Here is a 25573-nt window from a genome sequence, read left to right on the forward strand (position 1 = left end):
TATTTAGGTAAGACATGTGAGAAAGAGGCTCAAAGTTGGAGAAGACTTACCTGCTCTATTGACAAATCTCAATATTTTGACCGCAAAAGTCTCACACTTGCTGCCAAAGATAGTACCCGTAATACTTGGGCTAAGGAAAGCCATCACCAGAGCCTCCTATAAGCATAGAAACAAGTCTGCAAGACTGAAAACGTCAATGCAATTTTGAATTTTTCTCTTCCTCTGTTCTCACTCGACCTTGTAGTTACAGGTGCATACTAATAGAAATAATGTCTCAAATGGATATTGCAGTCTTTGACTTGTGAATCCGTATATTTGATTTGTAATTACCTTAAATAGGTTGATATATTGCCTTGTAAAGGCTCACCGTAATCGTATATATATGTAATTTAAGTAATCTTTAATTTTTACACGGTCACATGCCTTTAAGAAAAAAAGTTAGTGTTGGAGATTTATCAAGTATCAAAACAAGAAAAAGCAAAAATTGAAAATACATAAAATTTTCTTCTGATAGGTTTTTCTTTGCAGGTAATTCGAATTCAAAATTGAGGAAATAGTAGTTCTGTTTACTAGAGTGTCCTATGCAGGGATTCTTTTGAAACGTTATTATCAAAGGATTTAAAATCATTATCATTTTGCTTTTGTAAAATGATTTTCTCTGTTGATATTCATGCACCGACAGACAATTAATCTACTACTGTTAAACTATCTTTTCCCACACCTTTCTTCATGAAGTTCTTTACACGTTTATTTTTAAATGTGGCTTTAGAAATTCGCAATTTATTTTTAATAGCAAATTAGTTGAGGGTATTGTCTGTTATGCGTGTCGGGGCATGAAGACAAGGATAAAAATAGTTTTAGTGAATTTCAAATAAAATATCATAACGCGAATATTAGGTTAAAGTGATAGACCCTAAAATGTAGGTGGGGTTGGGGAGCTACTCCTATTTGAGGCTCTATATCGTTATTTGCAAGAGACCCTTCAACATAGTCCTGCATATAATTTGCAATTTTATTGGCTATTTTGACTGTTTCTACTTCCTAGCAACTTCTGTGCCTACTTGATTTAGGTGCTCACATGGTCAAAAATTTGAAGCTGTTCTTATTCTGAAACGCGCTTACCACGTACGCGGTTGAGTTAGGTTGAACAAGATCAGCATCCAGATTCCCTTCATCAGCCCCATGCAACACGTCGAAAGGTCAACAAATTAATAAATACGATTCCTTTAAGATGGTCCTTACTAAATTATTAAAGCATTTTTAATCATTCTCCAGATTTCATGAAAAATGATAGCCTTGATATCAATATCTGATAGCAAACTAAAAATTTTTGATAAATTAAAAAAAATAAAATGCTGAACTACAATCTTCTACTATGAATTTGAACTACAGAGATTTTACATGAGCTCGTAAAACTTATCATCCTCCGGTTTCTCGTTTGATATCTGTTGTTTCTTTCTGAAAAAAAATTTGGGATGTCAAAGTACATAGAAAATTTATATTGCACCATATTTTCTTTCAGTTGGTCTCCTTGTTCCTTGAGCAGAAACAGAAGGGCGTTCCCAAGAGGTTTCACTGGCAAAAGCATTGTTTAAATCTTCGGCTCGCACGTAACTTTGCCCTGCTCCACTCACCTATTTCAATATCAACAAATTCAACCTCGTTAGTTAGTCTTATGGAGCCTCCATCGGATCTAATAATTAGCTATACGCCTATATCTTTCCAAGGCAAAGGCAAGCGTTAAAAAGCAATTTGTCATTTTAGCAAAAAGTAACTATATGGTAGATCATACACATAATCAATATGAGATTACGAAGGTATAATACTAATAACAAAAACAAAGCCAAACAGTGCCATCATAAATCAGAATATGATATACAGCAGTTCGGTGTGCTTACAGTTTCTAGACAGGCAGATAAAATTGTCATGCCTGGCAAGGCATCGATCCCATGCTGCATTATGCATGTAATCACATATAATTAGAAATGGTAGATGAATACAGCGGAATTTAACATGATTGGGGAGTACAAAACCAACACATCAGAGCAAAATAGTTAGCTTACCTGCCGTTCCACTCGAGTCTTGTAAATAAACCCTCCACAACAAAACAGTGTAGATGACACAGCAAGTCTGCTCCAAGCCAGTTCATTCAGACACCAGAATTTAGAAAAGATGATAATATAAGAAAAATCTAGAATAGATTGTAACATGCCAAGCGAGAAAAAGAATGATAAAAGGTAATAATGCCATTAACAACAACTAGCAAGTGCAACGAGCCTATGAAGCATAGCCATGAAAATTCCAAGATGGTAGATACACATATATGCGAGAATCTACCAGTTGGCAATCAATGCCAAAATGCAGAACAAGCGGGTGCTGCCCAGACACCCAAATCTGCTCCAAGCCAGTTCATTCAGACACCAAAATTCAGAAGAGATAATAATAAAGAAAAACTGGAATAGATTATAACATGCCAAGCAAGAAAAAGAGGGATAAAGATAATAATGCCATTAACAGCAACTAGGAAGTGCCACAAGCGAATGAAGCATAGTCATGAACAATCCAAGATGGTTGATACAAATATGCGAGAATCTATTAGTTGGCAATTAATGCCTAATAGCATAAGATGCAGGTGCCAAGATCAAATATCTAGTTATCTACTTATAGCATGGAAATTTTATATGAAATTTATCGTACATGCAAGATAACACTCCAAATACAGCCCATCCTCTTGTCGCATCTCCACCTTTACCCTGCCTGAATTCTGCAAAATTCGAAAACCATGATGGAATCAAGTTAAAACCAGCTGACCTAAATTCCCTCTCATATTTGGGAAGTGGGTTCAACTGTCGATTAGTCCTAATAGCTGCAAGACTAAAAAAGAGTGTAAAAGCAATTTTGATGAACACCTACCACACATTTTTGAAAGAATAAACTGAATGGGCTCATAACCTTCTACAGGAATAGTAACATTAACTTCATATGGAGTATCGCGTACTCTCTCACCTGAAAAATTTTAAATGAATTTTCAGAAGATTACAAATACTATAAGATAACTGGTTTTATGGAAGGATGGATGTTATACATCTCCAATCTATTATCAACATTGTGGGTGACAAAGTTGTAGGAGGATTCCCAGATGCCCCTGAGCCTGATATGCTAACCTCCAGCCCCGTGTCTGGAAAAACCTGAGAATGCTCATTCAAACAGGGATCATATATGAGCATGTAGGTTCAATGACAAAGGTTTCCATTCACTAAACTGATAGAAAGTTAAGTACCTTAACAACAGGTTTTTGTACCAACGTGGAAAGTGAGGCAATTGCAGTCATGTACAGGACTACATCATCCTGTTCAGTCGAGAAGCTGCAAATCATACATATATATATATATATATATGAGGCAACATACGTCACTACCAATTAACAAACGAAAGCAATAGAAAAAGGTCAATGAAATCAACTCATAGTAGAGATCTCAGACCTGAACTCGTGGTGAGACTTTTCAAATCCTAGTTGAGTCATGCCATTATAGACCTGCAAGTTCATAAAAATTTAATTCTTTTATTAAATAATATATAACAAAGCAAACAGACATAAGTGAGGATGAAACAAAATCTTACAATTTCCCATGATCGTGGATGAAAACCAACAGTGAAGCCCTTAAAAACCCGTGGGCCTGGTTTCTCACACGGAATGGCGAGTTCAACAAAGACTCTGTTAAGATTATATCAAAATTAGGTAATAATGACTGTACCGCAATGAATAGTAATGTTATACTTTAGGCTCTTTTTGTCCTGTCTTTTTAATATAACACTAGCACATTTTTCCTACAATCTTCAATATCTAAGAAAGCATCATTTTTATTTCCATTTTTTCATCATGGAAGAATATCTCATCAATTTACACTTATTAAGATATTTATTAACGCAAAATAGGCTGCTTCCAAGTCTTTTCTTCTTTTTCTTCGAAGTCTTTTCAAATCAAAATATTCAAAATGTTGGGGAACTCGAGTACAAATTTCCTTAAAACTAATCTTTTTATAAGAACAATAAAGAAAATAGCTTCGCAAACTAGTTTCCAATTTTCTTCTCATCCTTCTGTCATATTACCTATAACATTATTTGACAAAGATTATTCTGATGAACTTAAAAAATTCTGCTGGCAGCACTTAAGACATTCAATATGAGGACCCTATTTTCAGAGCCTATATGGATTAAACTAGTCCAAGGTTCAAATATTGGTGCCATATAGGTAGGAGTCTACTGAAATAACCAAACATTAAAATCTGAAGTTCCATTGAAAAGTCAAAAAGATGCAGTGAAAAATGTAACTTAAGGTGCTGGGTTAGATACCTGCAAGTTGAGTGGTAGGTAATGTTGCAAATACATCCTAGTCCACCTGGAAAATAGTCAACAAAATATAAATTGAGACTTAAGTTGCTGAGGTTTTCTAGAGTGACAAATGCAAAGGCATGGAAACGATAAGAAACCAGCTTTCAATAAGAGGAGGACAAAGGAATGTGATTTATACAAATTCTGATAATGCAATTATACGTGCCAGTCACAGGCAAACAAAGTTTTCCTATAATCTCAAACCTAAAAGTTTCAGAACCTTTTCCCTCTCTTATCAACATCACCTCTAATTCCACCACCTTTCTTGCAAAACATTCTCATAATTGCACATATTCCTAGGCTTTCCCAGTGTCTAAGATATCTGACACTAAGAATTTAAGTAAACTGTCCAGCCACTCCATTGGTTAATTCTTCTCAACCAGAGAGAGTGTTCAAACTATTAAACAAGCTTAGGAATTTATGCAAGCCATAATAGTGTAGAAAGCAACATTTATGAAAGTAAACAACAAAGAGGTCACAAACCTCTACAATCTCCACTTAAACAATTTCCACATATTATATTTACCTGAAATTACAGAAAATACAATTAGCGGAACTTTGAATGTGCAGGATACTAGCAATGTTTAAAAAGTAACAAACTTCTTACAACAATAATATCACACTACTGCCATCCCCCACTCTCTCACTCCTTTTTTTAGAAGGGAGAGTAGTATCTTTGATCTGCAACCAACCTGAGATGTTCGCCCCAATTTATCATAACTGTGCTCACAATTTGCCAGATCACCATTGTAAAAGCCCTAAACATTGAGAAACTGAGATAATTGAGAAAATCAGGTTTCCTATTGCATGAAAGTAATCACTATGATCAGTACTGCTGAAGAACAAAATTAGCTCACTTGAACAAAGTCGATTTGTCCTGAACCAGCTTCAAAGTGGCTGAACTTATCAAATCGACCAAAATCCACATATCCCTGCAAGATCAAAAAGAATGCATATGCATAAATATAAGCAAATGAATCACACATGAAATAGCACCTCTTGTCCCTGTAGCAATTTCAAATCACAGGTAGCTCCATATATTCTCAGCAGCAGAGTATACACGATGCATATAAAAACTCAGAACCCAACTAGGCATCAATCGGTTGTCACCATCTTAAAGGAACCCCTTTCTCTTTCTTCTCTATTTTCTTCATCTATTTATTATTATTATTATTATTATTTTTTACCTCGTTAAAAAACATGAAATGGAAACATGATGAAATTTTTTTATAGTAAAATATCATAGTAAAGCTGTAGCACACTAAATTAATAAAACATTTCTTAAAAATAAAGCACAATAACGAGCAGAATGAGCACAGAGTTATTGGGTACCGATTGTGATCTACTCTCAACATCTTTGCAAAATCGAACCACCAAATCGGTGATCTGTATCAAGACAAACATATAAGTCATTAAAATTCCAACTAACAATAAACTAACTGCATGAACGCCACAGTTATTCAAGAACATTTACCCCTCCATCATACTCAAAAGCGTGTCCAATCCAGCTCGTCTGGATTTACAGTTGAGGATGAAAACAACTTCATCTTACAATATATATATATATATATATATATATAAATATCTATATATATACATATGTTTGTCAAAAATGTATTACTAGATGTAACTGTAAGGATACAAAATCCACAATGCGACTAGAATTATCGAAGGCGTAGCAATTGGAACTTGGTACCACAATCGAGGCAGCTTTAAGTGCCTGAAACACTATAACACCAGAAAAACAATATATATTTGGAAAAAAAAAAAATCATTTTACACAACTCAATTAATCACAGTTTACGGCTTCGGACTCACCTGCAACCAATACCAATAAGCAATGCAACTCAAAACGCCATCCAACTCTCTGCATTGTTCCGTACATGTATCACTGTCAAAATCTCAACTATGCAAACTGGTCGTCTTTCTCTGTAACTAAACCAAGCAAAACAACAAGAAAGTAAAACTATTTATGAGATTTCTGGAAAATACGCCGTGAAAATGGAATTTGAAAACAGAGAGTTTGCAAACAGTGAAACTCGGACTGAAACCAATAAATCGTACTGGGCGATTCAATATTTATAGGTCGTTACCGTTTGGATTCCTAACGAGTAAGGGGGGAGAAAAAAAAAAAAAAAATCGATTTGGGTTAAGCTGGCTAGGCCTTCTAGTTAACTGGGTTCGATGTGATTATGGACGCCAATTTAACAGGAAAAAAGGGGAAAGATACCTTATACAACTTTTGGTTGATTATTTTTTAACGGGCGACCAATGACGAAATACTAAACCCAAACCCACGATTCCTAAATCATGTGTCTTTGCCGTGAGCGACTCGGAGCTTTCTAAATGACACAACTACCCTCATGTTTATCTTGGTCCAGCCTTGTTATTTTTCTTAATATAATTACTACACAACTTGAATTTTCCCTTTTTAGCCAAAAAAAAAACTTGAATTTTCCCTTTTCTTTTTCGAAATTTATTATATGGTATTTCTCATCCTTCAGAAGAACCTGGTCGTACAATTTTGAATAGTTTATTAGTTTCTTCTTCTTTCTTTTTTTTTTTTTTCTTTTTTTTTTTGCTGAAAAGTTTATTAGTTTCTTCATGTGTCCAATTTTATTGCAGGTCTATTGATATTGTACATTTTTTTTTCGCATTTATATTATTTACTTTAATGATTTTATTTTAGCCAAAATGTTATACAGGAGGGAAACAAATATTGATAACAATTAAATAGTATAAATTATACAAATTTGACGATTATAAATGATTGTTATCCAACGTGTGATAGAAAAATATATTTTATTTTTATATTTATTAATTATTATTACATTTTTGTTTAGTTTTTAAATTATATGAAAGATTGATATCTATATATCATTATATTTTAATATTTTTTAAATAAAAAATCAATATGTTATTTTATTATTTTTTAAATTTAAAATACTAACTCTTGTTTTTTATATAACTTCAAAACTAATAAAAAATTTAATATTAAAAGTGTTAAATTCTCTCACTGTTAGCCTGAATATATATATATATATATAGATAGATATCCAAACAACAATAAAAAGATTAAAAGATAATTTTTATAACTTGTAGATTAAGGTTTTGGAATTAGATACCTATATTTACTTTTTATTTTTTGCATATTAAATGAAAAGTACAAAAAAAGAAGAATATTAGATTTGAAGTCAAAAATCAATTAAAAAAAAAAAAGATAGTGTTTTTTCAAAAGTATTATTGTAAAAAAAATAAAAAAAGTAAACAAAGTAGAGGAAAAATAAAAAAGAAGAAAAAGATGGAATAAATTGTTTTTTTTTTTTCATATATATATATATATATTTGTTTGTTTTTTGAATAATAGAGAATTTGATTCATGTAGGTGTATTATATTATGTTGATCCCAGTTTGAAAGGGGCATGAAAATTATTATCGGAAACAGAAAAAACATAAAAACGCGAAAACCAGAGAGTTAGACGGGCAGGTCCAAAGTCCGACGAAACTCCTCCAAAGGACTAGTTACAAGTGTCTCGAGGCAGAGAGACAAATGTGCAAAAACCGCCATCCACTTTCGGCAATACAAACCCTAGAATGCAGAGTTTCGTAGCAGAAGTAGCAGCGGACTCGAATCCTACTACACATGGCGAAGCAGCACTCCGTCGGGTGGGTCGCTTCGCAGAAGCGGTGGCTTTTGGCTTTCCTTCTCATGCTCTCCGCATCCACCTTGATCGCCTTCTTCATCAGAGCCGCTTTCGATTCCTGCGATCGCCACCTCGACGTCGTGGACAAGACCCCCAAGAGTGTCCCCTCTGGTTTGCTGATTGGTGCTGGTCCCAACCCGCTTAGCTTCATGAAATCCAAGCTGGTTCTCTTGGTCTCGCACGAGCTCTCTCTTTCTGGTAACTCTCCTTTGTTATGAATCTAAATTTATTGTTATTCATTTTTTGTTATTTTCGCACAAAATTATTGTTTGGATTGGCTTTGGGTTTCCGAAGGGATATAAGCATAGCAAGTTGTTGTTGATTTGGATTATTTGCAGTGAGTTGGTGTTTCAACTAACTCAAACACAATCACATACACATAACCCAACTTGATTTATTGATCTTATATAGAAGTTCGACTTTGTACATTTTTGCACTTATATTTCTTGAAAATTTAGATCGTATTTTGTGTTAGTCTAACAGAAAGATTTGTTTCCGAAAGCAATTAATATTATTATAAATGGTTAGCCAGGCAAGTCAATTGTTTTTATACTCTAATAGTTCTTTCGAGTTATGCACGAATTTTTTTCTTTTTCTTTATCAAGACTTCAGTTAATTCGGCGTTCCTACTAGAAATTAGGAAGTCACTTTTGAAGGTTAAATTTCATTTTAGTTTTAGTCAACCAATCTAAATTTCTTTCTGAAAATGCGGGTTGATAGCCGCGTTAATGCACATGTACAATGCACTGACAGCTAAGTTCTTCCATATTGTATCAATATGTTCTGAATTTTATTATTAGGAAACCATGCAATTGTAGCTATGGCTAAGTATATAATGTGCTTTGGACAACTACATTAACTTCATCTAGCATTTTGAAGCAGCAAAACATAAAAAGTATAATACTAATAAAGAAGTTTATAAAATATTTGCGTTATCTTTTTATGTGTGTCTAATTAAACAACTTTCTAACTAGTGAAGAAATATGTTCTAAAATTCTGTCTTTGGTATTACATGTTATTCAAACAATGTGATTTTTGTTTGACGTGAACATCTTTTGCATGCATGAAAAGGATAGAGAAAGATTCTTTTAACACATGTTAATGTATAGACGATATCGCTAATGTTTCCTATTGTTTGCTTTACCCCCTTTATCGTATATGGAGAAAATTACAAAACAGATCATATGATGTTATTGAGGCATTTGCTATCAATTTTTTCTTCTGAAAGATTCTCATTCCTTAACTTACCATGTGGGTGATGATATAATTTGTCCTTTGTACATAATTGGAACCTACTGTTTGCTTTTTCCTTCTTTACCTGTACATGGAGAAAATTACAATCCAGGTCAATTGTTATGTTACTTCGGTATCCACAAAAAATTCTTGTTCCCCGAGTAAATCTATAGAAGATAATATGCTTCATCCTTATAAGTAAATGAAATCAAATCTCTCTCTCTCTCTCTCTCTCTCACATCCTAAATACTTTGTTATTTTTTTGAGAAAGCTTCTAATTTTCCATTTACACTATTTTTAAACCTTGCTGTGAATGTTGGATGTTCTTCCAGGTGGACCACTGTTGTTGATGGAGCTGGCATTTTTATTAAGAAGTGTTGGTGCGGAAGTTTGTTGGATTACAATCCAGAAGCCATTTGATACAGACGAGGTGATATACAGTTTGGAGCATAAGATGTTGGACCGAGGAGTGCAGGTAATTAGATACTACTTCAGGTTGCTTGTATTTGAATATGCTTTCAAGCTTGTGCTATGCTGCAGTATAGATGTCTATATTTCATCTTTCGTTTCTTTATCTCATTAACATTGCATCGAAGGCACTCTTGAGTTGAACACTACTCTATGTAGCTGAAATTTTGAGGTGACTATGTTAATTAAACGCCTTATTTATTTGACACATGTCTCCTTGTTTGGATTTGCTGTGCTATAATAGATGTTTCTGGTTGGTAGAATTAGCATCCCTGAATGTTTTACCTTGCCTCTAAATTTCTAATCTTGCTTTTGGACATACCTGTAGGTATTGTCTTCAAAGGGTCAAAAATCTGTAGATACAGCTCGGAGAGCTGACTTGGTTGTTTTGAACACTGCGGTTTCTGGAAAATGGCTTGATGTAGTTCTAAAGGAGCATATTCCCCATGTTCTCCCAAAAGTATTGTGGTGGATACATGAAATGCGAGGGCATTACTTCAAACTGGATTATGTCAAGCACCTTCCTTTTGTTGCTGGTGCCATGATTGATTCGCATGTAACAGCAGAATATTGGGAGAATAGGACTCGAGAGCGTTTAAGGTAAGCTTCAATGATTAGCTTGTGAGAAAATTTGTTACAGAACTAGAAGATATGCTCTTTAACCCAAAGTCAATTTCAGAACTAGATTAAATGTTTTTTATTTTATTTTATTTGATTTCATTCACTATTGGTGTCTGGTGGTCAAATGTTAGGTCATTAATCTCCATATGTGACAGCAATTTTCGCTGTGCAGCTACATTTTACCTATCATTCTCCCAGTAATTATTCTTCTATTAGGGTATTTTCAATTATTTGCTCTCTGCAGGATCAAAATGCCGCAGACCTACGTTGTTCACCTGGGAAACAGTAAGGAACTTATGGAAGTTGCTGAAGATAGTATCGCAAAAAGGGTTTTGCGTGAACATGTCCGTGAGTCTCTTGGAATACGGAGTGATGATTTAGTCTTTGCCATCATAAACAGTATGTGTTCCAATCTGATGAGCTCATTTATTTTCTTTTGCCACTGCACATGTTTCTTCTACATTGATCAGGACTCTTCTTGGCTTGCTTTGTCATAACTTGATCTCCATGCATTTGTCAGTTCTGTTTTCTTATGATCTTTTACTTGTCTCTCCATATGTTTAAGAAAATGGATTATGGTAATTGACATTAGAACACCTCCCAGCCTTCCTTCAGTTAACAGATATGAAATATCTTAAAAGTGTTTTGAAATTAAAGTATATTATTTTAAGCATGCTTGTAACTTACATGCATTTTTTTACTACAGGTGTTTCACGTGGAAAAGGCCAGGATCTATTTCTTCGCTCTTTTTATGAAAGCTTGCAATTGATCCAAGAAAAGAGGCTCCAGGTGCCAACAATGCATGCTGTAATTGTGGGAAGCGACATGACTGCTCAGACCAAGTTTGAAGCAGAATTACGCAACTTTGTTAAGCTGAAGAAAATTCGAGACCGTGTTCATTTTGTAAACAAAACTCTGACTGTTGCCCCTTATTTAGCTGCAATCGATGTTCTCGTTCAGAATTCCCAGGTAAGCTTGTTTTGCTTGGAGAAGTTTTTGAATGTTTGATATCTTATTTATACCATAAACTGCAGATAGAACACCTGTGACATAGAGAATTGGAAAATGGTGTAGATTTAAAATTTCGGCCTAACAGATTGAACATATGATGCTAATAATGAGTTTTACTCCCCTTGTCTATTTTATGTGATTATCAGGCCAAGTGTTTCCATTTTTAGTATTTCCATGAAATAGTCTCATCTTTTTTAATTTTTCAGTGCTCCTGAATCATGTCTTTTGTAAGAATTGGTTGGAATTTGACAATCTTTTATATATGTTAAAGTTTTGTTCTTCTAATAAGTGCTTTCTTTCCTCTTAACACTCTAATATTCCTTCCATTTAGGGACGTGGTGAATGCTTTGGTAGGATAACTATAGAAGCCATGGCGTTTCAGCTGCCTGTATTGGTAATTGGACTCAACCCTTATTAATTTGGGTAGTTATCTCTTGGTAATGCTATGTGTCAAGAGTTTTAAATTGTTTTGACCATTTCATTTCACTTTCTGCGTTTCAAATTAAAAAATTCCAGGGAACAGCGGCTGGAGGTACAACAGAGATTGTAGTAAATGGAACAACAGGATTGTTGCATCCTGCAGGGAAAGAGGGGGTTACTCCTCTCGCAAAAAACATCGTCAAACTTGCCACTCATGTTGAGAGGAGGCTTACCATGGGGAAGAGAGGATATGAGCGAGTCAAGGAAAGGTTTTTAGAACACCATATGGCAGATAGGATTGCTACAGTCCTGACTGGAGTGTTACGTAGGGCAAAGAGTCACTCAGATTCTTAAATCACCTCTTTTTTATAAGTGGTGATTGCTGTACCTGCAGCCAGGATGGCTTTATAACTAGATATAGGGGTCAGTTTTCTTTTATGGGAACGTATTTTGTCTCAGATTGGCTACTCATATTCTGACGGAGCTGTACATCATGTACATACAAAGTAGCCTGTTCATAGGTCGAAGTTAGTTCTATACAGTTTTGTTGGCGTCGAAGCTTAAACTAGCTCAACTTGGACTATTACTTTTTTGACATTATAGTGCCTGGTAGTTGGATAATTTAGAATTACAAAGCGCTTTTTTTTTTTGGTTGGTTGCAGATTCATGTTTGCATTCAATCGCGTTGCACTAGGACATGTTTTTCCTGCGTTCGAAATTAAAGCATTTTATGTAAATTAGCATCTGTATGTATTTTTGGGCCTTGGGCAGAATTTAACGATGTTGACAAGCTTCTGATAACAAATTGATCAAAAACCTTTCCAAAGATTAGGACTCTACTAAATTACATACCGTGAATATTCGTAATGCACCATGGAATCCTTATAGAAGATGAAAAGGTAAATCAAAGATACGCTGTTCCTACAGCTAAAATTGTTTCTATTTTATATTTGTCCTTTAACCTTGTATTTAAAGATTTCTGAGCAAAAATGACCAAAATGGACAAGGAATTCACCCAAAAAAAATAATATATATATATGAAAAAACAAAATGTACAAGCAGAAAATCCAAAGAGAGAAATTCACATTTTCATTATAGGATTATGTATGATGCTGTACACTTATTGCATACATTGTCCTGCAACTCCTCTTTCAAGTACACCCATCAAAGGTCCAATCCATACATCAAGCACCTATAATTGCCATCATTACGAACTAAGAAAATCCAATTAACAGAATTAAATTCTAAATAAATGGTTACCAAAGTAAAAAACTGAACAAAGTATGGTAAACAAATATTTGATCAAATATTAAACTCTTTTAAAACCCCTGAAACGATCGGTGGCAAGCCCATCATTTATAGCCATACTTGGTGAATCTACATCAGCTTGTAATAGTAATCGCCTCCATCGACGAGCAAGTGACAGGCCCTCCCACATTGACAGTTCAAATGGATACGAAAAGTTTCTCCATTTCTCTCCACGCTCACATAGCTTTCATAGTCCGGCTCAGAATCATTCTGCGATAAAAATCAAAACGCAGTTTTTAACTTTGCCCAAGAGAGAAATTAAACAAGAACCCAAGAAAGAAAATCGACGAAATTGACAAAGAAAAAGAAAAAGAAAACAAAATCAGGAATCTTTCTTTATTGGAAATCAAATAACTAACCTTGTCGCTGGTGGACGAAGTGGAATGTGCAATGGCGGGAGGAGTGATATCAACAATGGAGCGGCGAACTGCAGAAGGGGGGAGTGCAAGGTTGTTCGCAGAAGAAGAAAAAAAGGAGCCGTTGACAGGGTTCTCGGGCGGCACGGGAGTTGTTCCAGTTCCGATATGGGTGGTGGGGGCGAGTGGAGGCTTGCAGGGGTCAGAAACACAGCGGCGAAGAAAACTGTTCTGATTGGGAACAGAGCCCCCCCCTCTGACTGAATGCTCAGGAGATTGGTTGGTAGTCCCAACAACACTGGAGGTGGGTGCCGTAACAGGAGGCTTGCAGGGGTCAGAAACGCAGCGACGGAGGAGATCATTCCGATTCCTGGAGCAAGAGAGAGAAGAATCGGCGTGTGTGTCAAGAAAGAGTTTCTTGGGTTTGGGTTGGTACTGCTGGTCGTGAAGAACAGAGGACGAAGATGGAGAACATGGTGATGCCCTCTTCAACGATCCAGAGCTGTTGTTGGATCCCACTGCTGGTGGACAGAGACCGCATTTGGAACATGGAGAGTCGTAGGAAGCAGAATCGGTGGTGCTCGTTTCAAGTGAGAGCGTTGAGATGCCGACGATCTCCTTCTCCATCATCGATGATGATAATGATGAAACTTGCATTATAACCCCTCCTCCTGCTTCTTCTGGGTTTTTCTCTACTAGTACCAATTCCGGCGTTTCTTGATCTCCCATTCTTGAGAACTTCTTTGTTTTTTCTCTCTCTCACTCTCTCTCTTTCTGAAAGTTTCTCTTTTTTTTTTTTTTTGGGTTGGGTCTAAGCTTTCTGAAAGTTCTAAATTCTGAGCTTTGAAGATGATCGACCTCCAAACCGTCTCATTTCTTATATAGACGAGCAAACTGGCCAACATGCAATTTCCACAGGACAAACACTTATAGGCTCGTAGTTGCGCTTCCACAATACGGGTCAAAACGCACCGTTTCTTCATAACGTCCCATGAAACGCACCGTCTACTGATGTAAATCAGGTGTCTTGTAAAGCACAGAATGTAATGAACTCCATCTTCCAATTAAAATTTGACATGTATATTGTACAAAGTAATAAGGCTTGAAACTGGGGGAGGGAAAATTGCCAGTCACCGCATGGGACTTTGGACGGTCTGATGCTCACTCTCTCTCGCAAATTGTCTACAACCAGGTCCTCCTCCACATCTATTGCCAGCGTTTCCCCACAGATTTTCAATCCTGTTTCTCAGATTGAACAGAAGCGGAAAATCTTAGAGCACAGAATCAATTTTGTTCTCGATGACTGCAAAACCGTTACTCAAATTAAGCAGGTTCATGGCCACCTCCTCCGTAGAGGCCTCGGCCAAAGCTGCTACGTTGTTACCAAGCTTATTCGCATTCTTACCAAACTCGACGTCCCAATGGACACCTACCCTCGTCTCGTCTTCGAACAAGTTAAATACCCAAATCCATTTCTCTGGACTGCTATGATTCGCGGATACGCTCAACAAGGACCTCTTTCCCAGGCGATTGTTTTGTATGATTGTATGAGGAGAGCAGGTACTGGGCCTGTGTCGTTTACGTTCTCGGCGCTTTTCAAGGCTTGTGGTGCAGCTCTCGACGTGAACTTGGGTAGGCAGATTCATGCCCAGACAATTTTAATTGGAGGGTTTGCGTCTGATTTGTATGTGGGCAATACCATGATTGGTATGTATGTCAAATGTGGGTTTTTGGAGTGTGGGCGGAAGGTTTTCGATGAAATGCCTAATAGAGATGTGATTTCTTGGACGGAGTTGATTGTTGCTTATGCCAAGAGTGGGGATATGGACTTGGCAAGAGATTTGTTTGATGGGTTGCCTGTGAAGGATATGGTGGCGTGGACAGCTATGGTTACAGGTTATGCCCAGAATGCTCAGCCAAGGGAGGCGTTGGATATGTTTGAGCGAATGCAAAATGTAGGTGTTCAGACAGATGACATTACACTGGTTGGTGTCATTTCGGCCTGCGCGCAATTGGGTGCGTCCCAGTACGCTAACTGGGTCCGAGATGTTGCTGAAAGATCTGGTTTTGGGCCTTCTGAAAATGTTGTTGTGGGATCTGCTATGATAGACATGTACTCAAAGTGTGGGAGCGTAGTCGATGCTTACAAGGTGTTTGAAGGAATGAACGAAAGAAATATTTTTTCTTACAGCTCAATGATTGTGGGGTTTGCGATACATGGTCGTGCTCATGCAGCAATCCAATTATTCCATGATATGTTGAAGACTGACATAGAACCAAATCATGTCACTTTTATAGGGGTTCTTACAGCGTGTAGCCATGTGGGTCTAGTAGACCAGGGTAGGCACTTGTTTGCAACCATGGAAAAGTACTATGGTGTTGCTCCATCAGCGGATCACTACACTTGCATGGTTGATCTACTCGGTCGAGCGGGTCACTTGGAAGAAGCTCTTGAGCTTATCGAAACAATGCCAATGGAGCCCAGTGTAGGTGTGTGGGGAGCATTGCTCGGAGCATGTCGTATCCATAGGAACCCCGACATTGCCCAGCTCGCTGCTAACCATCTTTTCGAGCTTGAACCTAATGATATTGGAAACTATATCGTGCTTTCAAACATATATGCAATGGCTGGAAGGTTGGATGACGTTTCAAGGGTGAGAAAGCTAATGAGAGGAAAGGGTCTTAGAAAGAATCCTGGATATAGCTGGATTGAAGCAGAGAAAGGGCAAATTCACGAGTTCTTTGCAGGTGATACGACGCATCGGATGTCAATCGAGATTAAGCAGGCATTGGAGGATCTTCTGGTCAGACTAAAGGCTCGTGGATACCAACCAGACCTTAATTCCGTGGCTTATGATGTAAGTGATGAAGAAAAGAAGCGTATATTAATGACTCATAGTGAAAAGCTAGCCCTAGCATACGGACTCGTGAGTACAAATGCTGGCTGTACCATTAGGATAATGAAGAATCTTAGGATATGTGATGATTGTCATGCATTCATGTGTGGTGCATCACAGATAACGGCGAGGGAGATGGTCATCAGAGATAATATGAGATTCCACCACTTCCATGATGGGATGTGTTCTTGTGGTAACTTTTGGTAATTAAAACAGATGTCCGATTTTGGTTTTGACATACCATGCACCATCTTTGTTTCTTTTGAAGAAACTTTTTTATGCATTTATAATGGGATGTGTGCTTGTGGTAACTTTTGGTAATTAAAACAGATGTCCGATTTTGGTTTTAATATACCATGCCCCATCTTAAATTTGGTTTTGATATACCGTTCCCCATCTTTGTTTCTCATATTCCACCACTTCCATGATGGGATGTGTTCTTGTGGTAACTTTTGGTAATTAAAACAGATGTGTCCGATTTTGGTTTTAATATACCATGACCCATCTTTGTTTCTTTTGAAGTATTTTAACTTTTTTATGCATTTATAATGGGATGTGTTCTTGTGGTAACTTTTGGTAATTAAAACAGAGGTCCAAATTTGGTTTTGGTTAACCGTGCCCCACCTTTGTTTCTTCTTGAAGAAATATAACTTTTTTATGCATTTAGCGCAAAAACAAAGGAAAAGGAAAAAAGATCCAGCGAATAAAATAGAAACTCTTGAAATAGGATGTGTTCTTGTGGTAACTTTTGGTAATTAAAACAGATGTCCGATTTTGGTTTTAACATACCATGCCCCATCTTTGGTTCTTTTGAAGTATTTTAACTTTTTTATGCATTTATAATGGGATGTGTTCTTGTGGTAACTTTTGGTAATTAAAACAGAGGTCCAAAGGAAAAGGAATAAAGATCCATCGAATAAAATAGAAACTCTTGAAATAGGATGTTTATTGTGGGAACTCTTGGTAATTAAAACAGATGTGTCCGATTTTGGTTTTTAATATACCATGCCCCATCTTTGTTTCTTTTGAAGTATTTTAACTTTTTTATGCATTTATAATGGGATGTGTTCTTGTGGTAACTTTTGGTAATTAAAACAGAGGTCCAAATTTGGTTTTGATAAACCGTGCCCCATCTTTGTTTCTCTTGAAGAAATATATAACTTTTTTTTATGCATTTAGCGCAAAAACAAAGGAAAAGGAAAAAAGATCCAGCGAATAAAATAGAAACTCTTGAAATACGTAGTAGTACCAAATGGAACACATAACAAAGCCTGCCAAGCACATACTACATAATCTAAAGCATCATGATGTTAACTAAACAGGAGCAAACATCACTTATTATACACAGCATATGAGCCTGTTTGCAATAATGAACCTCCCGGCCATTTCAGACTCGCTCGTCCCTGACAAACCAGAGTTTATAGTAGTTTTATATACTTCTTAATTTTTATTAGTCACCATATATTCACGCACACAGACATAGATATTATTTAAAACAACCTAGTGCTGCCCAGGAAGCTTCTCCTTGATCTTCTCCATCATTCCCTTCTTCTCAGGTTGCTCCCTCGATGCATCGTAGTAACCTCCACCTCCAGGAGCCGTAGTGGCACCTGTATGAGTCTGGTTGTAACCTCCACCTCCAGGAGTCGTAGTGGCACCTGTATGAGTCTGGTCGCCCCTGTTACCGCCAGGCAGCTTCTCCTTTATTTTATCTTTAAGCCCCTTCTTCCTCCTCCCGCCTTGACCATCATCCTCCGACTGCAAAACATACCAAAAACAAATACCTTTCAGCCACCGCCAAAAAACCGAAAAAGCTAATACGGACAATATTTTACAAGTATCAACTAATGCATAGGGGAATGGAACCGAGTACTTACAGAGCTAGAGCTTCCGCTACCAGAGCGATGCAGCACTCCAGTACCACCATGGCCGTGTTCCTTGTGCTGCTGGGTCTGGCCATAATTACCGCCAACGCCGGTACCGGTGGTGGCAGTACCATATCCCGTACCATATCCCGTGGTAGTACCATGCCCTCCAGTTCCATAGGTGCCAGTGTTGTCGGTGCGATTAACTGGGTTGCCATATTCGTCGGTGTGGCGAATTGGGTTGCCATATTCATCAGTTTGGCCTGTTGCACCATATTGGTTCTGGTAATGCGACATTTTTTCTGATATTTTGGTCAAAAAAGCAAGTAGGAAATAGGTAATAAACCTAGAAAGCTGAAGAAATTGGTGTAACAAAGCTATGTATTAACTGTTGTTTTGCTATTGGAAGTACAAAATGTTTTTTTGGTAGTTGGTTTGGATAATTTGGCCTGGTCTATATATAGGCAGTGCATTCTCACCAGCTAAGATGACGGTCAAGGACCATATCTCTACGTGCATGTCGTCCGGTTCTTACACGTACCAAATAGAGTAATTATACCTACCACGTTATTGTCGAAAGGACACTTGGATGTATCATGGGAGGAAAGGTGTCTTCCAGTGTCGGCAATGGGATAAGATCGGTTATTTTTGGAACCGGGGCCTTATGTGCCGGGTGACACTACACCGCGTCCTCGAACTTGAAGACAAAAAAAAAATTAAGATAATTGATGGTAAGAGCTACAGCGGCATGGTCATGAACTGACGGTGAAGTTGTACACGTGGGCTTCTAGAAGTCGTTGATCGTTAATCTTGATCTGTGTTATAGAATCTGGACGGTGGTACGTAACGTACGGTGAGTGATCAGGATAAGCATGAAGGATGTGGATAGGTCCCGCATCCGCATAGAATAATATTTCATCATGTCCATCTGGTTCTGATGGAAATTGTCAATATTTGTATACGCGCTTTGAAATTGCTGCATGACTCTAAAGCTCTAATAGAGGATTTGTGCACATCTGTCCGATGCTCGATCTAGAGGAAACATTAATACGATCTAGAAATGTTAAATTCGTTGGTCGATAGCTGTAAATGGCGTTATCATAGTTCTTTTCCCACTGAAATAGCAAATTCTTAATAATGCACATTGCCATTCAGGGTTAAACAGCCAAAATTTGGTCCTTTTGATTTTTTCAAGCCTTCAAGCAACTACAAGAAAAACAACGGTTCAAAATTTCGGACAAAGACTTATAAAAAAAAAAAATAATAAATAATAGAAATTTATTTTAAAAAATAAAATTTTTGTTAAAATTTTAAAATTAATTTATTTATTTAATTAATTATATAAATTATTAAAATATTAAATTGATATTATTTTTTTTAATTAATTGATTTATAATAAATATTTATCATAAATAAGCAATTATTAATAAAAATATACATATATATATATATATATATATATGATAAAGTTATTTACTAATTAAGATAAAATAATTATTATAATAAGTTATATTTCATTAATGTTATTTCAATATTATATAAAAATTTTACCGTGGTTGAAAATTGTTAATTTTTTATTTATTTTCATTTTCAAATGTAAAAAGTAATTATTAAAAATATATTTCTTTAATAATTTTTTATGTAATTATTACTATGCCAATTATAAAGATCTTGTATTAAATGTAATTTATGTATATTCTATTATTTTTTTATTTTTTATTTACTTTATATTATTAATTTAAATACCATCAATGCCAATTCTATAAAATATTATATTTTTATATTATTATTTTTTATTTATATAGTCAACTATTAACTTGTAATTATCGAATTCTAATGAAAATATTGTATACAAAATGTACAGCAAAATATATAAATATATTTTATCGATGAATAAAACATATCAAAGTTATTCAATTTAACATATTCTATTCTCTTTATATCACTAAATATTTGAAAGACAATTAAAAGGTAAAAAAAAAAATTATTACTGAAGTTAATTTATTATAAAAAAAAAATTATTAATGAAGTTAATTTATCATAAAAAAATTACTAAACATCAATAATATTTATGAATTATTTTTAATTTTTTTTAAGCAATAGAGATTATAAAATTTTTAACTAAACTGTTAAGAATTTGATATAAATATTTTAACATAAATTACAGAAAAATTCAGCAAAATTTCAAAATTTTCGATGAATATTATAAATATTCTACTTGGTGTATTTAGTAACTAAATTTTATTTCAATTCCTCAAAAAATTGAAATTTCAATTTTTAAAATCTTGACAACCACGCATACCCATAAGCTATTAAAAAGCAAGGCTTTAGCTGTAATAAAAGTTGTAGTTAAAAGTCTACATTTATGGCTAAATATTTTAAGCAAATAATTGTTGTTATTGTATTATGGTTAATAACTCCGTAATCAAAAGTTTTCATGCTGTGGTTAGGAAGGACTTTTAGCCATGGTTAAAACTAATTATTATGATATTCATAAGCTTAGTCGGTAGAGTTGTACAACTAAAAATAAATCTCCTTGAAAAATCCTCCTTTCCAATGTTGTACTTAAACAAAAACTAATTATTATGGTTAAAAACTATGTATTGTAGCCAAAAATAGTTTTAATACTAACAATTTTCGGTGGCTAATGGCTAGAACCATTATGCTATTCACTTTCTCTTAGAGTCCAAATAGTGTCAATTGCCATGCACTAATTGGACGGCCCATTGGTATTCTGACATCAATTGGAATTGGACCTGACTATTTTAAATATAATTCACTTAGTATTAAGTTTGACCTATATTCAAAGCAATCCAGGTTAGATTTCTATACCTTGTTTTTTTCTCTTTTTGGGGCAAAGGGTCATCTGTACCAAATCAAAATGGACTGCATGAATTGCTCAAGAATACCGAAGTTATTTTTAACTTAGATATGATTCGGTGTATATAGAAATATGGAAGTCAAACAATTCTTCGGCGGTGTCAAGAAGGTAGCTACTATTTACACACTTGCCCACCTGAACTTCATATCGGGCCGTAAATTGTTATAATAACCAACCAAAAGCCCATTAAAATGTTCAGCCGAAGCGACTGGTTTCTCAGGCAACAATCGGAATTACTTTAAGCACCGCACCAAACGGTTCTCACGTGTCTCTTAAACCCTAATATTTGACAGAAAGCAACAGATACAAAGAAAGAAGCTAGTACATCCACTGCAACCAAACTCCATAGCCAAATTTGCTATCATAATCGTCTTCTTCATTTCGTTGCAGAGAGAAAATGATATCGGCAATCTCTTGGATACCAAAAGGTGCATCGAAGCCTGTTCCCGAGGAGGCCGAACCGCCTTCCAAAGAAGAAATCGATGAGCTAGTCAAGAGCGGCGCTTTAGAGAGAGAGTAAGAAGCGTCTTCCTGCTTACTTCGTGTTTTTCTGTGAGATTTTCTCGGATTATCTGACTCCCTTTTTGTCGCTCTTTTGCAATAGTGATGATGATGAAAGCGAGGACGAAGATGGAGATATGGAGGTCGATGCCACCAAGCAGAGTGGTGAAGCTGCTAAATCTTCCAAAGCCGCCATGTCGGACGCCAAATTTAATGATATAACCGACGGTTTAAGGGAGCTTGACATGGACAATTACGACGATGAGGATGAAGGTATCTTTCTATTTGCTTCGCGTTTTCGTTCTCTTTGATTATTTATTTATTTATTTAATTTGCTTTGAATTGGAAAGCATGAAGATTGGAGGGAAGGGAAATTGATCAATTTGGTTAGATACATTGCCAAGATAACTTTTTTGTTAGTAGTTTATGCAGCTTGCAATAAGTGGCGTATAAGTATAGCTAACTATGGATGGTCTTGTGGCCAAATTTCAGGCATTGAGATATTTAGCACCGGGCTTGGGGACCTTTACTACCCATGTAATGATTTGGATCCATATATCAAGGAGAAAGATGTAAGTTTTCGAAGTTTTTATGGATTTGCTTTTTCAATTCTTTGTCTTGTGAAGCTGGAAGACCTTTTATATATATATATATATATATATATATATATATATATATTTTAAATAAAAAATAAATTTCTATTAAACATTTGTTAGGATGATGATTCTGAAGAGCTGGAGGACTTGACCATTAGTCCAACGGATGCAGTCATAGTGTGTGCTCGTAGTGGTGATGATGTCAGTCAGCTCGAGGCATGTAATAGCTAACTGTGAAATGCTTGGTTTCATCTCTCTCTTTCTCTTTAGGAGTGTGCGTGGCACTGGTGAATAATTGCATTGTTGTGTACAAACAGGTTTGGGTATGTGAGGAATCTGATGATGGTGAATTAAACACCTATGTGCACCATGATGTCATCATCTCAGCTTTTCCCCTTTCCACTGCATGGCTTGATTGTCCGCTTAAAGGTGGAGAAAAAGGTGAGTGATTATTCATGTGCTTTGATCTTGAATCGTTTTCATTGTTGCAGATTTAAGTTTTACACACACACACAAAAAATAAAAAAAATAAAAAAATAAAGAAAAGGAAAAAGACGAGGAGTTTGCTTTTCACTTGCCGTGGTGCTTTATCAAATTTCTTCTATATGTTGACAGGGAATTTTATTGCTGTTGGCTCAATGGAACCTTCCATCGAAATATGGGATCTTGACATTGTATGTTGGTTTTGGTTTTTAGAGTAGTTAGATTAAAGACTTATTAGTTTTATTTTTTGTTTTTTAGTAGATAAGACATTGACTAGGTTGGTCACATATATTGAATTGGTTATTAGACTAATTTTTTTTTTTTTTCCAAGATTGATGAAGTGCAACCATGTCTCATATTAGGTGGCATTGTTGAGAAAAAGAAGAAAAAAGGGAAAAAGGTTTTTACTAGACTCTGCCAAGTTTAATTTTTCTGTATAAACACACTTTCATGTTGGCCCAGTACAAATGTCAAAGCTTTAGTGCTTATACTTGAGAAACTTGTAATTTTTGGACACTTATTTTGCTTGGTCTTGTTGTATGTTAGACATCAATCAAATACAAAGAAGACAGCCACACTGATTCGGTACTTGGTCTTGCTTGGAATAAGGAGTACAGGTTTGTTAAGTCTTTCTGTTTCCTCTCATTGCTTCTGTGGGATGTTTATACTGGTTCCGCACTGGTTATCTTTTCTAATATGCAAAGAGAAAACACAGGAATATTCTTGCTAGCGCTAGTGCTGACAGACAAGTAAAGATTTGGGATGTGGCTACCGCAAAATGTACTATTACCACCGAGCATCATACAGACAAGGCAAGAATTTTGAGTATTGACTTGATAAACAACTACTTTAATGAATTAAAGTTTTGAATCTTTCCAATGAATTTATTTATTTATTTTTTGTGTTGGATGGTTCCTTTTGTTCCTTGTAATATCGGGCTTTTAATATCAGTAATTACGAAATGAGCTATTCTTTTGTCTCTTAGATGGGTGACATGGGGTGTTGTAATGCATTCATGTTCTGCAGACTATCTGACTTATAAGGAACAAAGTTTTAGAATGAGACAAACTACAGAAATTTTACCATTGTACCAAATTTATTTTGGAGATTGTAGGGCATTAGTGCCAAATTTTATCTTTTCTCTGTAACTAAGCTGGCTGGTGTTATCAGCTTTTGCTTCATCTGTTTTTCCAAAAAAATTAACCTTCTTCCTACTAATGCTCACAGGTTCAAGCAGTCGCATGGAACCATCATGCTCCCCAAGTTCTTCTTAGTGGATCTTTTGATCATTCAGTAGTTATGGTAATAAAGCATAAAGCTCATCTTCTGAGTCATTTTCATTACATTCTATGTATAATACATTTCTATGGACCTTCGTTTCATAACAAAGGACTTGTTTAAAGAACTTATTTGTGTCAGTTCTTTTTTTCTTTTTTTATTATTATTATTTTTTTTACATTGAAGAGATTACAATTTTTTACATTGCAATGGTGTTATGCATCCCAGAAAGATGGGAGGATACCATCACATTCTGGTTATAGATGGAAGGTCACAGCTGATGTAGAGAGCTTGGGATGGGATCCACACACGGAGCACTCATTTGTGGTGCGTACTCAGACCCTTTCCTGGGTCCTTTTTTTGATTTAATTAATTGTTTTTCAAGATTGAGGTGTCCTACGTTGTATAGACGAGCGTAAACAAATTTATAGATATGGTCACTTTCTGGATACAGAGGCAATAAGAATGAATGATAATCATTTATGTGCTTGTCGATAGGTGAGTCTTGAAGATGGGACATTGAAGGGATTTGATATTCGGACCGCTACATCTGATCCCGCTGCTGAGTCTAGACCAAGTTTTACACTGCATGCACACGATAAATCAGTTTGCACAATATCCTATAATCCTTCAGCTCCTAATGTATGCAGTTATTTTTCTTTTCAATTTTCTAAGAGTTTTTAGATAGTTACTTCCTAATGTAATTTCATTTTGTGGTTTTGCACAGTTACTTGCGACTGGATCAACAGACAAAATGGTATATGAAGTTGCCCTGATGCCCTGTATACGCTTCTGTATTTACCACAGAGATCAATGATTTTAATCCTTCTAATAATTTTGTTATCTCATGTAGGTAAAGCTTTGGGATTTATCAAATAACCAGCCATCGTGTGTTGCGTCCAGGAATCCCAAATTGGTAAGTTACAATTATGCAATTTGATGGGATATAGAAGCATTCTCTAGATACATTGTGTTTTTAATTTTTATTAGTATGGATAAAATTGACGCTTTGTTCTGAATTATAGGGAGCTGTCTTTTCGGTTTCCTTCTCAGAGGACAGTCCCTATTTACTGGCTATAGGAGGCTCCAAGGGCTTGTTGGAAGTGAGCCTTTTTTTTTTTTTTTCCAACTTGTTTTATGGTTGAATGTAATTTTTCCAATTATATTCGGAAGATAATGACATCATGGAAAATTTGCAGGTATGGGACACATCATCTGATGCTGGGATCTCTAGAAGATTTTGGAATTTCAACAAGCCGAGGAGACCTCAACCTGGATCCTGATTTGATAGAAAGATGAACAGAATGTACTTTTGAGTGACAGTTAGCTTGCGTGCTTTTTAGGAAACAAGTTGCAATTCCTTTTAAGTTACGAGTCTCAAAATTTTGGTATTTTCAAATTATAACAAATTGTGCGTCCGATCGAGAAAAAAAAAAAAAAAAATTGTAACAAATTGCAATGGCTTTGAGTAAATGTTATTCCTCATCTTCAGTCTCCAAGAGGAGCAATATATAGGAAGAATTTCTCATTATATGTGTACTAATATAGCAAAAATCTCC

General features: G+C 35.7%; 6 protein-coding genes across 9 annotated transcripts; 3 read left to right on the plus strand and 3 right to left on the minus strand.

Annotated features, from left to right (window-relative positions):
* Positions 1 to 1310: 1310 nt before the first annotated feature.
* On the minus strand, positions 1311 to 6778 carry LOC107424562 (uncharacterized). Of its 4 annotated transcripts, none has more exons than XM_016034399.4 (18): positions 6623 to 6778; positions 6211 to 6327; positions 6035 to 6120; positions 5867 to 5905; positions 5725 to 5778; positions 5250 to 5324; positions 5085 to 5150; positions 4876 to 4918; positions 4354 to 4399; positions 3622 to 3715; positions 3483 to 3535; positions 3281 to 3365; positions 3086 to 3188; positions 2914 to 3006; positions 2698 to 2764; positions 2064 to 2130; positions 1899 to 1952; positions 1311 to 1634 (listed from the first exon to the last, which is right to left on the minus strand). In XM_016034399.4, the coding sequence occupies exons 2-18, from the start codon at positions 6275 to 6277 to the stop codon at positions 1497 to 1499; spliced, it is 1230 nt and encodes a 409-aa protein (XP_015889885.2). In that variant the 5' UTR covers positions 6278 to 6327; positions 6623 to 6778; the 3' UTR covers positions 1311 to 1496. The 4 variants fall into 4 exon arrangements, with proteins under 4 accessions (XP_015889885.2, XP_015889888.2, XP_015889886.2 ...); XM_016034402.4 differs by having other exon boundaries at positions 6486 to 6627; XM_016034400.4 differs by lacking the exon at positions 6623 to 6778 and adding an exon at positions 6457 to 6606.
* Positions 6779 to 7774: 996 nt separating this feature from the next.
* LOC107424557 (uncharacterized) lies at positions 7775 to 12484 on the plus strand. Its single transcript, XM_016034391.4, has 7 exons — positions 7775 to 8294; positions 9662 to 9804; positions 10126 to 10397; positions 10663 to 10817; positions 11125 to 11387; positions 11761 to 11823; positions 11946 to 12484. Exons 1-7 carry the CDS (start codon positions 8036 to 8038, stop codon positions 12201 to 12203), a joined length of 1413 nt encoding a protein of 470 aa, XP_015889877.1. The 5' UTR covers positions 7775 to 8035; the 3' UTR covers positions 12204 to 12484.
* A 437-nt stretch (positions 12485 to 12921) lies between these two features.
* Positions 12922 to 14242, minus strand: LOC107424571 (uncharacterized). The gene is made up of 2 exons (XM_016034414.4): positions 13517 to 14242; positions 12922 to 13367 (listed from the first exon to the last, which is right to left on the minus strand). Exons 1-2 carry the CDS (start codon positions 14240 to 14242, stop codon positions 13227 to 13229), a joined length of 867 nt encoding a protein of 288 aa, XP_015889900.2. The 3' UTR covers positions 12922 to 13226.
* Positions 14243 to 14635: 393 nt separating this feature from the next.
* LOC107424573 (pentatricopeptide repeat-containing protein At5g44230) lies at positions 14636 to 16760 on the plus strand. The gene has a single exon (XM_048478991.2). It carries the CDS (start codon positions 14671 to 14673, stop codon positions 16615 to 16617), a length of 1947 nt encoding a protein of 648 aa, XP_048334948.2. The 5' UTR covers positions 14636 to 14670; the 3' UTR covers positions 16618 to 16760.
* An 866-nt stretch (positions 16761 to 17626) lies between these two features.
* Positions 17627 to 18717, minus strand: LOC107424572 (dehydrin DHN1). Its single transcript, XM_016034415.4, has 2 exons — positions 18288 to 18717; positions 17627 to 18168 (listed from the first exon to the last, which is right to left on the minus strand). The coding sequence occupies exons 1-2, from the start codon at positions 18570 to 18572 to the stop codon at positions 17911 to 17913; spliced, it is 543 nt and encodes a 180-aa protein (XP_015889901.3). The 5' UTR covers positions 18573 to 18717; the 3' UTR covers positions 17627 to 17910.
* A 2579-nt stretch (positions 18718 to 21296) lies between these two features.
* On the plus strand, positions 21297 to 25545 carry LOC107424577 (uncharacterized). The gene is made up of 16 exons (XM_016034420.4): positions 21297 to 21672; positions 21761 to 21930; positions 22150 to 22229; positions 22374 to 22469; positions 22571 to 22694; positions 22869 to 22927; positions 23068 to 23136; positions 23283 to 23353; positions 23452 to 23548; positions 23964 to 24038; positions 24243 to 24341; positions 24513 to 24656; positions 24742 to 24771; positions 24868 to 24930; positions 25040 to 25117; positions 25214 to 25545. The coding sequence occupies exons 1-16, from the start codon at positions 21554 to 21556 to the stop codon at positions 25295 to 25297; spliced, it is 1458 nt and encodes a 485-aa protein (XP_015889906.1). The 5' UTR covers positions 21297 to 21553; the 3' UTR covers positions 25298 to 25545.
* The last annotated feature ends 28 nt before the right edge of the window (positions 25546 to 25573 follow it).

Source organism: Ziziphus jujuba, chromosome 7 (genome assembly GCF_031755915.1).
Source record: "Ziziphus jujuba cultivar Dongzao chromosome 7, ASM3175591v1".
NCBI classification, from domain to species: Eukaryota; Viridiplantae; Streptophyta; class Magnoliopsida; order Rosales; family Rhamnaceae; genus Ziziphus; species Ziziphus jujuba.

Coding starts and splice junctions, on each gene's coding strand:
- LOC107424573 (XM_048478991.2), top strand. CDS start 14,671: ATGCTCACTCTCTCTCGCAAATTGTCTACAACCAGGTCCTCCTCCACA.
- LOC107424572 (XM_016034415.4), bottom strand. CDS start 18,572: ATGTCGCATTACCAGAACCAATATGGTGCAACAGGCCAAACTGATGAA. Junction 18,169..18,287: donor GTAGCGGAAGCTCTAGCTCT/GTAAGTACTCGG, acceptor TATGTTTTGCAG/TCGGAGGATGATGGTCAAGG.
- LOC107424571 (XM_016034414.4), bottom strand. CDS start 14,242: ATGGGAGATCAAGAAACGCCGGAATTGGTACTAGTAGAGAAAAACCCA. Junction 13,368..13,516: donor CTTCGTCCACCAGCGACAAG/GTTAGTTATTTG, acceptor TTTTTATCGCAG/AATGATTCTGAGCCGGACTA.
- LOC107424562 (XM_016034399.4), bottom strand. CDS start 6,277: ATGTACGGAACAATGCAGAGAGTTGGATGGCGTTTTGAGTTGCATTGC. Junction 4,919..5,084: donor AATTGGGGCGAACATCTCAG/GTTGGTTGCAGA, acceptor CTGTAATTTCAG/GTAAATATAATATGTGGAAA. Junction 3,536..3,621: donor ATCCACGATCATGGGAAATT/GTAAGATTTTGT, acceptor ATGAACTTGCAG/GTCTATAATGGCATGACTCA.
- LOC107424557 (XM_016034391.4), top strand. CDS start 8,036: ATGGCGAAGCAGCACTCCGTCGGGTGGGTCGCTTCGCAGAAGCGGTGG. Junction 10,818..11,124: donor AGTCTTTGCCATCATAAACA/GTATGTGTTCCA, acceptor TTTTTACTACAG/GTGTTTCACGTGGAAAAGGC. Junction 11,824..11,945: donor CGTTTCAGCTGCCTGTATTG/GTAATTGGACTC, acceptor AAAAAATTCCAG/GGAACAGCGGCTGGAGGTAC.
- LOC107424577 (XM_016034420.4), top strand. CDS start 21,554: ATGATATCGGCAATCTCTTGGATACCAAAAGGTGCATCGAAGCCTGTT. Junction 22,230..22,373: donor CATATATCAAGGAGAAAGAT/GTAAGTTTTCGA, acceptor AACATTTGTTAG/GATGATGATTCTGAAGAGCT. Junction 22,470..22,570: donor ATGATGTCAGTCAGCTCGAG/GCATGTAATAGC, acceptor GTGTACAAACAG/GTTTGGGTATGTGAGGAATC.